General features: G+C 45.7%; 1 protein-coding gene across 1 annotated transcript; it reads left to right on the top strand.

The window, feature by feature from the left end:
• The first annotated feature begins 7,460 nt into the window (after window positions 1-7,460).
• Window positions 7,461-12,303, top strand: mrpl34 (mitochondrial ribosomal protein L34). The gene is made up of 2 exons (XM_038778092.1): window positions 7,461-7,615; window positions 11,875-12,303. The coding sequence occupies exons 1-2, from the start codon at window positions 7,581-7,583 to the stop codon at window positions 12,194-12,196; spliced, it is 357 nt and encodes a 118-aa protein (XP_038634020.1). The 5' UTR covers window positions 7,461-7,580; the 3' UTR covers window positions 12,197-12,303.
• Window positions 12,304-16,233: the final 3,930 nt, after the last annotated feature.

The raw sequence follows: 16,233 nt of genomic DNA, 5'->3' as shown, positions 1-16,233 counted from the left end.
TTATTTGGATTCTGAAGCCATTCACCCTGTATCGGAGCGGGTAGTCAGGGCGTGACCTCCAGCAGTTCCTGAACCTCCCACTCCGGAGCCTCTTCCCCTTTATCCCTGGTCAGTCATCAGGAAGAAGCCCCGAAGCTGCAAATGTGGGCTATGGAGGTGGTGATCCAGAAATCCAGGCTGTCGCCGGGTGGATCAGAAGCCTCCTGTCCTCCCCTTCCCCGTCCCAGGTTCATTCCTTCCATCCACCCAACCGACTCAGAGAAGGTGAGGCAAACATCTCTGACCCTGTCTGCTGTTTACTCCATCGCTCGCAATAGTGTGATGGAGTAAAATAGTATACCTGTCCATGCACAGCGCTGGCAGCAAATACACCCGTGTGCAAACCGTGTTTCCTACATTACAACAGTGACTACTCTTCAAAAGTAATTCACCAGCTCCAATGTGCTTTAAGAAGTTGACAAAGGAGTTAGAGAAATGAAAGCCTTTCTTTCATCAATTTCTTCCCCTCTGAGTATTTATCCAATTTGCATATGCAAGTTAATATTAAATTATTTCCAGCGCCCTTTCAGGCAGTACATGCCACTTTTTAAATTTTTCCAATTAAGGGGCAATTTAGCATGGCCAATCCACCTACTCTACACATCTTTAGGTTGTGGGGGTGAGATCTACGCAGACACAGGGAGAATGTGCAAACTCCACACAGACAGCGGCCCAGGGCCGGGATCGAACCCGTGTCCTCGGCACCATGAGGCAGCATTGCTAACCACTGCACCACCATGCTGCCCAGGCAGTACATCATCGGGCCTCACGGTAGCATGGTGGTTAGCATCAATGCTTCACAGCTCCAGGATCCCAGGTTCGATTCCCGGATGGGTCGCTGTCTGTGTGGAGTCTGCACGTCCTCCCCGTGTGTGCGTGGGTTTCCTCCGGGTGCTCCGGTTTCCTCCCACCGTCCAAAGATGTGCGGGTTAGGTGGATTGGCCATGCTAAATTGCCCGTAGTGTAAGGTTAATGGGGGATTGTTGGGTTATGGGTATACGGGTTACGTGGGTTTAAGTAGGGTGATCATTGTTCGGCACAACATCGAGGGCCGAAGGGCCTGTTCTGTGCTGTACTGTTCTATGTTCTATGTTCTATTCCAGATCATAATAGAATCAGAATTTACAGTGCAGAAGGAGGCCTTTCGGCCCATCAAATCTGCACTGGCCCGAGGAAATTGCACCCTACTTAAACCCACACCCCCATCCCCATAACCCAGCAACCACACTCAGCTTTTTTGGACAGTAAGAAGTCTTACAACACCAGGTTAAAGTCCAACAGGTTTAGGAGCTTAGGAGCAGTGCTCCGAAAGCGAGTGTTTGAAACAAACCTGTTGGACTTTAACCTGGTGTTGTAAGACTTCGTACTGTGCTCACCCCAGTCCAACGCCAGCATCTCCACATCATAGCTTTTTTGGATACTAAGGGCAATTTTAGCATGGCCAATCCACCTAACCTGCACATCTTTGGACTGTGGGAGGAAACCGGAGCACCCGGAGGAAACCCACGCAGACACAGGAAGAACGTGCAGACTCCGCACAGAGAGTGACCCAAGCCGGGGGTCGATCCTGAGACCCTGGAGGCGTGAAGCGACAGTGCTAACCACTGTGCTACCGAGCCACCCTACTGTGCTCCCGAGCAGCCCTAATATATATACTATATTATTGCAGTTTGGTTTCTGTTGGATGAATTGCTTTTGGCAAATAAAAAGTTAATTTCGGAGAGTAAAACAAAACCCTACTTTTCAATCTCTAACTAGCACAGGGCTAGTCCCCTACTGTGAAACCAATTTCTGGTATGATTTGTGTCCACTCCATTAATGCAATTATTTGGTCTGGAATGTAACTGTGCAAACTAATAAGAATGGGCATTCAATTTTCATCAGAATTAAAATTTCAAACAGAAATTCAGGTTAAAAACAAATGTGACTGGAGCCATTCCTATTGATGGAACTGATGTTAAATGAAGCTACCTCTGAGGTGTATCGAGTGGAAGTTTCTGAGGTTCCAGTACTGCTTGGTCTGGGCTTGTTATCTAATCTGAACAGGGCACAAAACTGATCTAAGGCTACTGGGCGTAATGTCGGGGAAAAGTTATTCTTGTAACCCCCACTTTTACCTCCTCCTAGCAGGCTGATGACACCTCCTTCAGCGGTGTATGATTATAAGGTTCATGTTGAGATTGAATGCGCAGGCTTTAGCTATTTGCTTTATCTAACCCCAACAACAAATCCTATTCCTTTCTCCTCTATGTGTTCATCACACTTCTCCTTAAAGAGTTCAATTACACCAGCCATGTGATCTGGTATGGGCGGCATGGTAGCATAGTAGGTAGCACTGTTGCTGATGCAACCATCAATTCATGCAAGACAGAGAACAGTGCCTGCCTGCGACTGCTCTGCTACTGAGAGCCGCCTACAGGGCTGCTGCTCTTTATACCTCCCCTCAAGGGGGTGGAGCCAGGGGCGGAGCCCACAAGGGCACCAACATGATACATTCTGTGTAGTACAGTACAATGGTCCATCGGTGGAACCCACATGGGCAACAGCATGATACAATGTGTTACACAATGTGATACAGTGGTGAATGGTTGGTACAATACGTTCAGCACAGTTGCTTCACAGCGCCAGGGTCCCAGGTTTGATTCCCGGCTTGGGTCGCCATCTGTGCGGAGTCTCCCTGTTCTCCCTGTGTCTGCGTGAGTTTCCTCCGGGTGCTCTGGTTTCCTCCCACAAATCCCGAAAGACGTGCTATTAGGTGAATTGGACACTCAGAATTCTCCCTCAGTGTACCCGAACAGGGGGCGTCGGAATGTGGTGACCGGGGGTTTTCACAGTAACTTCATTGCAGTGTTAATGTAAGCCTACTTGTGACATTAATAAAACGATTATTATGAGATCCATGTTCTCACCACTCTCTGGACAAAGCCGTACCCCACAGGGGTTGATGGGGTTAGAAAAAGAAAAACTCATGAGAGGAGACTCGGCCAAATGGCCTGTTTCTATCCTGTAAATCCTGTGCGTTCTATCTCAGCCGGAACCTTACATGAATCTTACACCACCAAAGGAGGCCATCTGGCCCAGTCTGCCTGTGCCAGCTCTCCACGAGAAATCTCAAAAACAAATCGCACTGCCTGCTGTCTCCTCATGGCCTTGTATCTTCCTCTGCTTCTAATACTTATCCATTTTTTGGTTTGAAAGATATAGCGGCCTCGGCTTCTATCTTTCTCCGTGGCAAAACATTCCCTCTTCTAATAATCCTCTGTAGAGAGATCTATCATAATCGTCCTCTGTGACAATTTAAAATTGATTATCCATTGACACTGACTCACCTCTCCTGATTCGCACTTCATAATTAGAATACATCTCAATTAGATCCTCTCTTAACATCTCTCTGCTACAGAGGAAGTGGTCACAGTAACTCAGTGTTCAGTTCTATTCGCAAAATCGTAAGACATTGAAGGTGGTTTGTGCTTACATTAAGCAAGACCTGCACAAAGGCCATGCTTGGGCTGATAAGTGGCATCTGACATTCGCACCACTCAAGTGCCAGGCAATGGATATCTCCAAAAAGAAAAAAATCATGACCAACCCTTGACATTCAATGGCATTACCGTTGTCAAATTCCACACCAGCAACATCCTGGGTGTCATCATTGACCAGAAACTCAACCAGACAGACAACATAAATACTGTGATCATTAGTATTTGAGAGGCTTGGAATTCGGCAGCGAGTAACTCACTTCCTGACGCCTCAAAGCTTTTCCACCTCCGACAAGGCACAAGTCATGAGCGTGCTGGAAACCTCTCCCTAGGCTGGATGAGTGTGCTCCAACACCACTCAACAAGCTCAACACCATCCGGGACAAAAATTAGCTTTACAGGCACCCAGTTAACTGGCTTATACCGTCACTCACTCTACCACGGGAGCACAGTAGCCACACTATGTACCATCTACAAGATGCTCTGCAGCATTTTGTCAAGTTTCTGAGATAGAGGACGGCATGGCGGCATAGTGGTTAGCACTGCTGCATCACGGCGCCCAGGACCTGGGTTTGATCCCGACCCCGGGTCACTGTCCATGTGGAGTTTGCACATTCTCCCTGTGTCTGCATGTGTCTCACTCCCACAACCCAAAGATTTGCAGGGTAAGTAGAATGGCCACATTAAATTGCCCCTTCATTGAATTAAAAAATTTTTTTTTAGTATATCCAATTATTTTTTTCAATTAAGGGGCAATTTAGTGTGGCCAATCCATCTAGCCTGTACATCTTGGGGTTGTGGGGGTGAGATCCATACAAACACGGGGTGAATGTACAAGCTCCACACGGACAGTGACCCAGAACTGGGATCGAACCTGGGACCTCGGCGCCGTGAGGCAGCAGTGCTAATCATTGCGCCACCGTGCTGCCCTCTTCATTGAAAATCAAAAATAAAAGGTTTCTTAGACAGCACCTTCCAAAATTTGTGATCTGCATGGGACAAGGGCGACAGGTGCATGAGAATGCTACCCCCTGCAAATTCTCCTCCAAGCCACACACCATCCTGACTTGAAACTTTATCGATGTTCCTTTGCTGATTCCAGGTCGAAATCATGAAACCCTTTCCCCAACAACACTGTGGGTGTGCTTATTCCACATGCACTGCAGCAGTTCAAGAAGGCAGCTCACCACCACCTTTTCAAGGGGAAAAAGAGGTGGGCGATGAATCTTGGTCTTATCTCGACTTCCCACATCCTGGGAATGAATAAATAAAAATAAACTCAAGTGTTTTTTCAATCTATAGTTTCCCATCTATAGCTTCCTCTTGGTGAATCCACACTGTATGTTCACTATGGTTTTAATATCCTGTGTAGAATGGATGCCTGAAATTGTACATAGTGCTCTAACTGTGGTCTTGTGCAATTTTACTATGATCACTTTACTCTTATTGTTTGTAAGTATGTGTCTTTAGGTGAAGGGGAAAACATGAAGAAAAACTTTGTGAAGGGATTATTGAAATAAATTCTTAAAATACGGAAGAGTAACTTTCAGCCTATTTGGGGGTTGTCATGTGAGTGTACCTTTAAGAAATGGCTGTTTAAGAAATGAACCTTTAAGAAATGGGTGTTTATCAGTGATGTCAGAGTGTGGGTGGAGCTGGGTTGTCTGTCAGCTTTTTACTTTTGTTTTAGGCTGTTTGCTGCAGGGTGTGTTTTAGTTTTGTTTTCAGTGTTGGAGCTGAAGCCAGACAGAGCAGGTGTACTGTTGATCTCTCTGCCATGAAAAGACTATCTCTTGATCATTTGGTGAATTCAGAATTATAAATGTTCTCAGTAGTGAATGTAAACCTGATGTACTTCTGTTAAAAGGTGTTTCTTTTGTCTTCTGGATGTTGTTTGGGAAGTTATTAAGCATTACTTAGTGTTGTATTCTTTGGGGGTTGTATTTGAATTGATGGTTGCTAAGATGTTCACTGTATGTTTTAAAAAGGTTAACTTGAGTTCATAGAATAAACATTGTTTTGCTTCAAAAAATACTTTTCCATTTCTCCTGTACCACACCTGCAGAGTGGGCCGTGTGCTCCCCAAACCACAATCTATTAAAAGTTGTGGGTCAGGTGAACTCCATGATACACTTTGGGGTTCTCTAAACCCTGGCCCATAACAGGGGTGGACAACTGGTGGTATCAGACTGAACGCCCATTGAAATAAACAGAAAACAAATTCTTGCAAGGTGTAGAACAGGAGACCATTCAATAATGGCAAATTACTCCACTCTCAAAGTTTAACATTACGCACTATAACAAAACTGAGATACAACACATGCAAATTCACCATCATTGTCACATGGTCTTTTATTGAGAGTGAATTAGAATGCCACACCTGTCCAATGTGAGCAGTTGCATATGGAACAATCTAACAGGTGGTAAGGTACTAATCTCTGAAGATGTAGATGGCATCGTCATCCATGAAAAGTAAAGCTCATGTGGTTTGCTTTTGTTCTAAGGCAGTTTTTTTCCCCTCCTCTCCCGAGTGAGGTTTGTAACTGATGGACGCCAGAGGGAATGGAACTCATTCTTAACACAGAAAATAATATGATTTAATTTGATCAGCTTCCTTTTGTTTCATTTATAATTTCGTGTTTATTGTTGGTGCCACTTTTAAAGGGTGCTTTTATCAGATTAATTTGCTGAATGACACATGGGGCAACCCGGTGACACTCTGATTAGTCAATAGAAAGTCCTCTCTCTGCACTCCACCTGGCCTCTCCACATCCCTGATTTGAATTGCTTCACCATCGGCAGCCACGTCCTCAGTTGCACAGACTCTAACTTCTGGAATTCTCTCATTAAATCCCTTTATTTGAGGAGGAACTGCAGGATTTTCTTCCGTGTCCTGGGTCAAGAATTATCGCTCAATCAACATTACAAGAGCAGATTATCTGATCATTATAGCATTGCTGTTTGTGGGCGCTTGCCGTGCACAAATTGGATGTCACATTTCCTACAACAGTGGTTACACTTCAAAAGTGTTTTATTGGCCGTGAAGTGCTTAAGACATCCTGAGGTCATGAAGGACGCTGTATAAATACAAATAATTAATTTGACCCAGCATTCAGTCGCCTGTCCAAATATCTATGTGCCTCAGCATAATTTATTTTTGATAACGCTCTTGCGAAGAGTCTTGCGACATTTTGTTTATAGTTGTTTGGTAGTACAGAACTTGAATGTGCCTACAGTATCCTGTTGTTTGCTCAATGGCAACACCTCAGCCAATCAGAATCAACTGTTTTCTCCTGTAGTATAAATTGTGATTGATGGAAATTTGGCATTGTTGTGTTTGTCCTGATGAGTGCAAAATGAAAAACTTTGGCAACAGCACTCTGGGTGTACATGGACAGCAGCTGTTCAAGAAGGCAACTCGCCACTATTCGCTTAAGGGCAATTAGAGATGGGTAATAAATGCTGGCTCAGCCAATGAGGCCTAAATCCTGTGAAAATCTAGATCCTGAGGGCATAACCTCAGGCTGAAGGGACAAGCCTTTAAAACCGAGATGAGGAGGAATTTCTTCAGCCAGAGGGTGGTGAATCTATGGAACTCTTTGCTGCAGAAGGCAGTGGAGGCCAAATCACTGAGTGTCTTTAAGACAGAGATAGATGGGTTCTTGATTAATAAAGGCACTGGGGGTTATGGGGAGAGGGCAGGAGAATGGGGATGAGAAACATATGATTGAATGGCGGAGCAGACTCGAAGGGCCGAGTGGCCTAATTTTGCTCCCATGTCTTATGGTCTTATAAAGAATTAAAAAGTCTCTTTGTTCAGCAAATATTTTGTTATGCTAAAGGTGCTTTACAAATAATGTAGGTTGCTGTTGAGTTCTGAGCTCTAGTGGGCCAGTGAACTACAATCCCCAGAATGCCTAGCGCGGCACGCATGCGCTGCAGCGGGTTTCGCAAAGCGGTGTGCTGTTGGATGACGTGCTGGGCCAATGAAGCGGCTGGATGCTGGGTGGGTGCGCGGGCCTGTGCCGTTCAGCTGGAGCCTGAGGAGAGTCGAGTGAGGGGATGAGCTTCCTGAGGGCGGCGGTGCGGGCTCGCAGGTACCGGGGGGGAAGGCAGTCAGGGTGGGAGGATGCAGCGGCCTGACCGGAGGGAGATCCCCCCCACCCACGGATCTCGAGACTCTTCGACCGCGAGGGGCGTCACAGCACAGCCCTGCTGCCATCTCCGCGCAGTCCGACAGGGGGCGTAGCGGGGGCGTGATGCCACCCACAGTCGAAGAGCCAACTGCACTGGCTGAAGAGACACAATGGGGATATTGGGTGACCGAATATGGCAATCAGAGAATTCACAGTACAGAGGGAGGCCATTCGGCCCATTGTCTGCACCAGCCCTTGGAAAGAACACCCTGCCCAAGCCCACACCTCCACCCCTATCCCCGTAATCCCAACTAACCTTTCTTGGGCACTAAGGGCAATTTAGCATGGCCAATCTACCTCACCTGCACATCTTTAGACTGTAGGAGGAAACCGGAGCACCCGGAGGAACCCCACGGGGAGAGTGTGCAAACTCTGCACAGACGTGGGAGAGGCAGCACCAGGGGGCAGCTGGCCACCTGTTGTCTGTTTGGGTGGTAATCCAGAACATTCTTTACATTTTTGGGGGGGGGGGGGGGGGGGGGGGGTTGATCATCCTGGAATGGTTGTGGAACAGGAACAGGCCCCTTGGTCCCTTGTGCTTGTGCAGGCTCACTGCAAGAGCAGCTTACCCAGTCCCCACTCCCCTAGCCTTTCCCAGTGATCCTGCACAATTTTTCTCTTCAGGTGTCCAGTTCTCTATTGAAGGCCACTGTTGAATCTGCCTCCAGCCTATTCCCGGGGCAGTGAATTTTAGGTCCTAACCACTCGCCGCATACAAAGGATCTCTTCCCCCCCCCCCCCCCCAATGTTGGCATTGATTCTTTTCCTCATCACTTTAAATCAAATGTTCTATGGTTGTGGATCCTTCTGCCAATGGGGACAGTTTCTGCCCATGTACCCTGTCCTAGGCCCCCTCGTGATTTTTAATACCTCTTATCGTGGGGCGGCACGGTGGCGCAGTGGGTTGGCCCTGCAGCCTCACGGCGCCGAGGTCCCAGGTTCAATTCCGGCTCTGCGTCACTGTCCGTGTGGAGTTTGCACATTCTCCCCGTGTTTGTGTGGGTTTCACCCCCACAACCCAAAGATGTGCAGGGTAGGTGGATTGGCCACACTAAATTGCCCCTTAATTGGAAAAAAATAATTGGGTACTCTGAATGTATTAAAAAAAAACCTCATATCAAATCTCCTTTCAACCTCTATCCAGGAAATTGAAGCCCCTCGTCTCTGTACCTAGAACTGGACACAATTCTCCAGTTACGGCTGAATTAGTGTTCTGTAAAGATTCATCATAACATCTCATCATTGTCCTCTATAAATTCCAGGATCCTATATGTAGAGTGCAAAATTATACAGAGATTAACATCTCTCTGGCAGGATCAGATCATCTTTGTTGTGTAGAAATTGAAACACAGGAACAGACCATGTGGCCCAGCTGATGTATGGTGGTGTTTCTGGAAGGGGAGGTCACTATAGAGTGATGTAAAAAAAAAGCATTATTTTGTTGAACTAACAGTATGTCCTGAACCTTTCTTTCTGTTTTTGTTAATGCCGTGCGAATGAACATGTTTGGTAAACAGTGTTTTGTTAAACTTTTTTTAAAGATGATCATATGGTCATTATTTTTTTTTTTTTTCCAATCGAGGACCTGCCAGACTGGATTTTGTTAGATTTCAGATTGGGGGCAATGGGCAGTTTGGGCTAGTACTGGTCTAGTGGGGTCAAGGATTGCTTGGAGCGTGGGAGGTAGACCAGCACACTAGTGGCAAAGCAGATAACAAGTCCATGCTGTGCCATTGTCCAGGTATGTTGATTTTAATTGAGTAAAATTAAAAAATGATGTGTGGCTCATTCAAAAATGCCCAGTTGCTTGGACAACTCCAGTTTTATAGACAGCTGGTTTTTAAGAGACTGTATCTGTATAGCCAAAGGCAGTTATAATAGTCAAACTTGGCACCGAGGTAGGTGCAGATGTAAGGTGTTCAAAACATGTCTGGTTAGTGAGATGTTCTAGTCAATCTAGTGCAGAGCCAGATTTACCTCTGGGATCATGAGCTGGTTTCCATAAAACTCCAGAAATGAAATGGAGCAAAAGCAAAACACAGTGGGAGCTGGAAATCGAAAGTAAAAACGGAAAATGTTGGCAATACTCAGCGAGGTCAGGTAGCATCTGTGAAGAGAGAAACAGAAACCTTTCATGAGGAGTTACCAAGCTAAAATGTTAACTCTGTTTCATACTCGACGGACATTGCCAGGGATGAAATGGGTCAGCTGGGAGTCAGCGAGAGACAGATTGTACCTGTTTTGTTGCCCTCTTGGCCTCTTTCCGAATTAGATTGCTTAATGGGCGCACAATCAAAAAAAATGAATTAGACAGGCGACTGTATCCAAATGGAGTTGAGATAGAGTCCTTCCAGCTGGCAGGGGAGAGAGCGCGAGAGACAATCTTGTTCCATTATATTGGAGTTGGACTTGGCAAGCAGCTAAGCTAGTTTATATTACTATTACATTAATGCTGCCCATGTATTAATGGTCTGAGCATTGCAGCTTTCAGTTAAAAAGCCCAGTGGCAGTGAAAGCACTTGCACTGCTATCTAAGAGGAGAAATGTAGGCAGAAGAGAGAAGGCTGCTAGGGAGTGAATTGACCTTTAAAAAAAATAAATGATTGCATAAAATGACACACAATACCACACGAAAATGGGCCATTCAGCAATGTTGATGCTCCACACAAGCTTCCCCCCACCCATCGATATATAACGCCATCAGCATAATCCTCTATTGCTTTCTCCATCAGGTACCTGTCAAGCTTTCTGTTAAATGCATTTCAGCATTTTGCTTCAGCCACTCACCAGATTCTAACCACTCTCTTGAGTATTTTTTTAAATTTAGAGTACCCAATTATTTTTTTTCAATTAAGGGGCAATTGAGCGTGACCAGTCCACGTAACCTTGGGCTGTGGGGGTGAAACCCACGCAGACATGGAGAGAATGTGCAAACTCTGCACAAACAGTGACCGGGGATCGAACCCGGGTCCTCAGCGCCGTGAGGCAGCAGTGCTAACCACTGCGCTATCGTGCCGCCCCACACTCTTGAGGAAAGAAAGTTTTTTTTTTTGTTCAATGGATGTGGGCATTGCTGGGTAGGCCAGCATTTATTGCCCATCCCTAATTGCCCGTGAGTGATGGTGAACTGTCTTGAACCGCTGCAATCCATGTGGTGTAGGTACATCTACAGTGCTCTTAGGGAGGGAGTTCCAGGATCTTGACCCAATCACATTGAAGGAATAGCGTTATATTTCCAAGTCAGGATGGTGAGTGACTTGGAGAGGAACCTGTATCACTGCCCTTGTCCTTGTATTAAAATTTTTTTTTTAAGAGTACCTGAGTTTTGTTTTCCAATTTAGGGGCAATTTAGTGTGGCCAATCCACCTAATCTGCACATTTTTGGGTTGTGGGGTTGAAACGTCCTTGTCCTTCTAGATAGTAGTGATTGTGGGTCTAGAAGGTGCTGTCTAAAGAGCCTTGATGAGTTGTTACACTGCATCTTGTATGGTGCACATTACTGCCACTGTGTGTCGGTGGTGGAGGGAGTGAATGTTTGTGGATGGGGTGCCAATCGAGCGAGCTATCTTGTCAACAGGAACTGCCTATACAGCAGCCCTGTTGGTGGGTGGTTGTAATTACAGTGGCAAGTTTACATAGGAAGTTTCCATATAAGCACAGAATTCATTTTAGCATTTATAACAGGGTATAAAAATAAGTCTCTGAAACCTGTTCCCCCGAGAATGGTAGAGGCAGAGTCACTGAATATTTTTACGGCAGAGGTAGACAGATTTTTGACTAATCAAGGAGTATTGTGGGTAGGCGGAATGTGGAGCTGAGGCCACATTCAAATCAGCCATGATCTTATTGAATGGCAGAGCAGGCTCGAGGGGCCGAATGGCCTACTCCAAATTGATATGCCCATCTAAGTAGAGGAATGTACAAATCCCAGATGGGGACTGAAGTAGACCTCGGCGATATATCTCTTTCTTTCCCTCGATCCTAGTAATGCTTACTTTATTTACTGACCAACTGATAATCAACATCCTTTACCAAATACGTTTAGTACACAACATTAAGAAGGGGAAGAAAAGCCCGGCATGTTTCTTGTTCAAATAAATCCTAGATGCTCACATTAATACTAAAGCTCGCTAATGCATCATCTTTGTTGCCTGCTGCAGGTGGCAATCAGCGCAGTTCTTGGTTCCTGTTGTGCCGTCAAGCTCCAGCCTGTGCAAGTTCTACAGCTCCCTCCTGTCCAGACCCAGTGGCTTCCTGATCCCGAGCTCCTCGGCGGGGCAGATAGAAACAGGTAGCCTGAGCTCCCGACTGTTCCCTTGGGGCCAGGGGCAAGTCCGGACGAAGAAGCGCGGCACCGAGTACCAGCCCAAGACCATCAAGAGGATACGGACTCATGGCTGGCAGAAGCGCATCAGCACCCAGGGTGGCATCGAAGTAATACTGCGCAGGATGCTCAAGGGCCGGGCATCATTGACTCACTGAGTGTCTTGTGATTCCTCTAGACATGTATTGACTGAGAACAGATGAACTGTGAGACTATACTTATCTCTAAATGTCTTTGTACATATTGTATTAAACTGTTGAACATATAGGGTGTCTGTTGTTTTTTTGAGGCATTGTTATTCGTGAATAGGGGAACAGTGATCCAGATACTGTGTTAGTTATGCTTCTTCCTGCAGAAGGAAGTAGGTTTACCCTGGATGTTGCAAGGTCACGAGGACCGCTGGAACCTCGGTGAATGACAGGAGCACCAGCCTAGCTATCACCTTAACGCATGTGACTTGAGGAAAAAGATAAATTAGAATCAAATCAGATAAAGGGAGGGAAGGAAAGATTGGATTATCGGTAAGAGCGAGAAGAAAAAGCAAGAGAAAGGACAAAAAATAATGCCTATCTGCAGGAATTAGACTCAGCCGTTCAAATTGTGTTCCCTTTCTGGACCAGAGAGGTTGATCAGCATGGTATTAATATCCATATGCATTAGGAGTTAACCATTCTGCCTTTTGAGCCTGGTCCACTCCACCATTTGATAAGATCATGGCTGATCTGTCTATGGCCTCAGCTCTACATTCCTGCCTTTCTCCTATACCCTTTGACTCCCTTGTTGGCCAAGAATCTACCTTGCTTAACCTTAAAAATATTTAAGGACGCAGCCTCTGCTCACTGGGAAAGAGGGTTCCACTAATCTTCAACCCTCTGAGAAAATAAATACTCCTCATGTCCACCATCCCTTATTTTTAACTGTTCTAGTCCGGACTTGCCCCTTGTTCTAGTCTCTCGCACAAGGGGAAAGATCCTTTCAATATCCACGCTTTCAAGTCCCCTCGGGATCTTGTATATTTCAATAAGATCACATCATTACATCTTTAGAAGGGTATTAACACTTCAGTTCCAAACCTGACTTTCTGCAGCAAAATTAGTGGGCACTAATGTGCAAATGCAGCAAGCTCATAAAAGTAGTCGAAGGGCCGAGGGTGAAATGTCATTTGTAAAAAGCGAGTGGAGGAACAGTCCTGCAAAGTTCGCAACCAACCCCCCACTTCCCAGCATCTCTCCTATTATTTGATTATCCAGCAAGATTTGGACCACTACAATTTTATTTGCCTTAACTGGAATGAAAGGAAGGAGGAGAAAATAATCTGGCTCTTCTAATCTAGCCTGTGGTTCTCACTGGAAACTCTTGTGAATGTCGTGCAGTTGTGATCTTACCTGTGACACCCCAACAGCTGCATAGTTCATTGACGCTCGTTGTCCCGGCTCATATGCAGAATGCCCGCTTAGAAGGGCTGTTACACCCAAGAGATTGTCAAGCATTAGTTACTTTAAGTGATTTTTATACCTCTGCCTTTAAGCAAAATTTTGAGTGAATCAGGATGAATAATTTCAACATCTCGGGATGAAACCTTTTGCAATTTTTGAGCCTGAATCTCAGCAGCGAACGCTCCCAGATATAAATGCATGTCAAGATAAATTACACAAGGCCTTGCTCCATTAAAGGGGGCTCACGTGCAGCTGTTGTCTGATTTCTTTTCCAAACATTAATTATTCAACAGGCAACTGCTATGTGGTAGGTCAGCTCGGGGCCTGGCAAAATTTGCTGTGTCCCCAGTAATGAGCTCCGCTCCCAACCTCAGGAACAAAATCCCTCAACTGCATTAATGTGGCTGTTTTATTTCTCCTACCAGCCATCATTGCAAAGTTTTTAGGCCCTAGTTACTCGGTGCCAAAGTCATGCCAGAGGGCTTGGGGTGGGCCAGTCCAAATGCATGTTGGACAACAGTGTTAGTGAACAAATTCGCCACGTGAGATTCCAGATGTAGCTAACTACATTTTCAATTAGGAAGTAAAAGAAAGAGCAATAGCCATCATTGTTGAGTCAGTGATCTCGATACTTGTGTTTGTACGGTGTGTGCGTGGGAACTTGCAACTTGTGGGGGGGTTTTCGCAGAGGGGTAAAGCAGCATGTGCGTCTTTTCCTTGGTTGGTGAATGGGGTGCAACATGGGTGAAAATGTCAAACTTCAGCAAAATGGAAAGACCCAACAATATTGTGCGGGCAAGTCTTTGCCATTTTGTTTGACTCAACCTATCGGATTAAAAACAATGGGACAGGAGAATGCAGGAAGCCCAAAAAATAACCGGCATCTCCTGCTGTGCATGGCGTGGCAGTGAGCAAGTGGTGTTCTATTGGTGGAGAGAGGAGGAAGGTGGATGAAGAGAAAGGGGAAGGGGTATGGATGGAGAGGAGAGTTTGGGTGAGCTGAGTTGAAGGGGAACGGGTCTATGGTTCAAAGCTTGCGGAGGCTTTAGTCCTGAAAAGTTGGATGAAGGCCAGCCCGATAGTGATTCTCTGTCAGACAGTAAGTTAAACCTGGCGACAGTGGTTTGGCATTGAACTTAGCTTGTTTCTGGATAGAATCAATCCGTCCTTCATTCACTCATGTTAAAAGGTCACCATGAATGAAATAAACTTGGTGCTTTCTTCCACAAGGGTCAATATGGATGCTGAAGGCCCTTCAGCCAATTTTCTCTCACCCTGCCAGCATAACATACTGTATCCCCATTACAATACTGGCTGTTTCTCTCAAATGTCAATAAATCTTACCGCACAGGAGGAGGCCATTATGCCCAGAGTGCCTGTACCAGAGCTATCCAACCAGTCATACTCCACTGCTCTTTCCACATAAGCCTACAAATGCTTCCCAGCCACAATCACTGTGGTCCCTGGAGCAGCTGTCAATCGCCCATTTACTGATGTTTGTCTTAAACTTGCCCTTCATTGCCTGAACCCTGTGCTATGCACCCTTGGGATGCCGTAAAGACACTTTCAGTTTTACCTTGTCTACACCATCAGGCATGTTCCCAGTAGTTATGTTTTTCCGGCAGCTTACCTGTAGCTGGGATTGAGCTATGTTGATTTCCTCTGTTCTACCTCTGGTTCTCGACGGCGCCTTGTTTGATTACTTTCTTGTTCTTAGCGTTGGCACCTCACCCTTGCCAGTCATGGCTCAGTAGGTAGCTCTTGCCCCTCAAAAAGTTGTGAGTTCAAGGCTCACTCCAAGGTCTTCAGCACAAGATCTAGACTGACGCTCTCAGTGCAGTACAGCAGGAGCTCCACTGACAAGTGTCGTCTGACCTGTTGGTGGGTGCAAAGACAAAAATCCCAATGTATTATTCAGAAGAAGAGCAGAGAAGTTGCCCTTGGTGTCCTAACCAATATTTATACCTCCAATCAATGTCACTAAAAACAAACTATCTGATCATTATCGAATTGATGTTTAGGACCTTGCTGTATGCTATTTGGCTGCTGTGATTCCTTCACTACAAAACTGACTACATTTCAAAAAAAGTGCTTCATTGGCTATAAAGAAGTTTGTGAAATCCTGAGGTTGTGAAAGCGATGGAAGTCTTCCTTCGCTGTCACCAGTTCAAAATCTTGGAACTCCTTCCTGACATTGCTATGTTGGCACATTTATCCCACGGTCTTCAGTTCAAGAAGGTGGCTCAACATCACCTTAAGGGTAAGTAAGGATGAACAGTAACTGACAGCCTTGCCAATGACACTCACTTAGGAACATTAGAGTAGCACTAGGCCATTCAGCCCTTCCAAGCTTGCTTTACCATTTAACTAGATCAAGGCTGATCATCTACCTCAATGTCATCTTCCCGCACTATCCCTGTATCCCTTGAGGTTATTGATATTTAGAAATCTATTGAACTCTGCTTGAACATGCTCAATGACTGAGCCTCCACAGCCCTCTGGGGTAGAGAATTCCAAAGATTCACCCACCCTCTGAGTGAAGAAAGTTCTACTCATCTCAGTCCTGAATGGCCAGTCCCTTATTCTGAGACTGTCCCCTGGTTCTAGACACCCCCGAACCTGGAGAAACATCTTTCCTGCATGTACCTTGTCAAGCCCTGTAAGAATTTTGTACACTTCAATGAGACCACCTCTCATTCTTCTAAACTCTCAAGTACATAGGCCAGGTCGCCTCAATCCTGCCTCGGAGGGCAATCCTG

The sequence above is a fragment of the Scyliorhinus canicula genome, chromosome 18 (assembly GCF_902713615.1).
Source record: "Scyliorhinus canicula chromosome 18, sScyCan1.1, whole genome shotgun sequence".
Classification (NCBI taxonomy): Eukaryota; Metazoa; Chordata; class Chondrichthyes; order Carcharhiniformes; family Scyliorhinidae; genus Scyliorhinus; species Scyliorhinus canicula.
Note: the sequence above shows the minus strand (reverse complement) of the source record. Positions and strands in the feature narration are given on the sequence as shown.

Excerpts from the sequence above, each read along its gene's own strand:
- mrpl34 (XM_038778092.1), top strand. The coding sequence starts at position 7,581 with ATGAGCTTCCTGAGGGCGGCGGTGCGGGCTCGCAG. Across the intron at positions 7,616-11,874 it reads GCGGCGGTGCGGGCTCGCAG|GTGGCAATCAGCGCAGTTCT; the intron begins GTACCGGGGGGG and ends TGCCTGCTGCAG.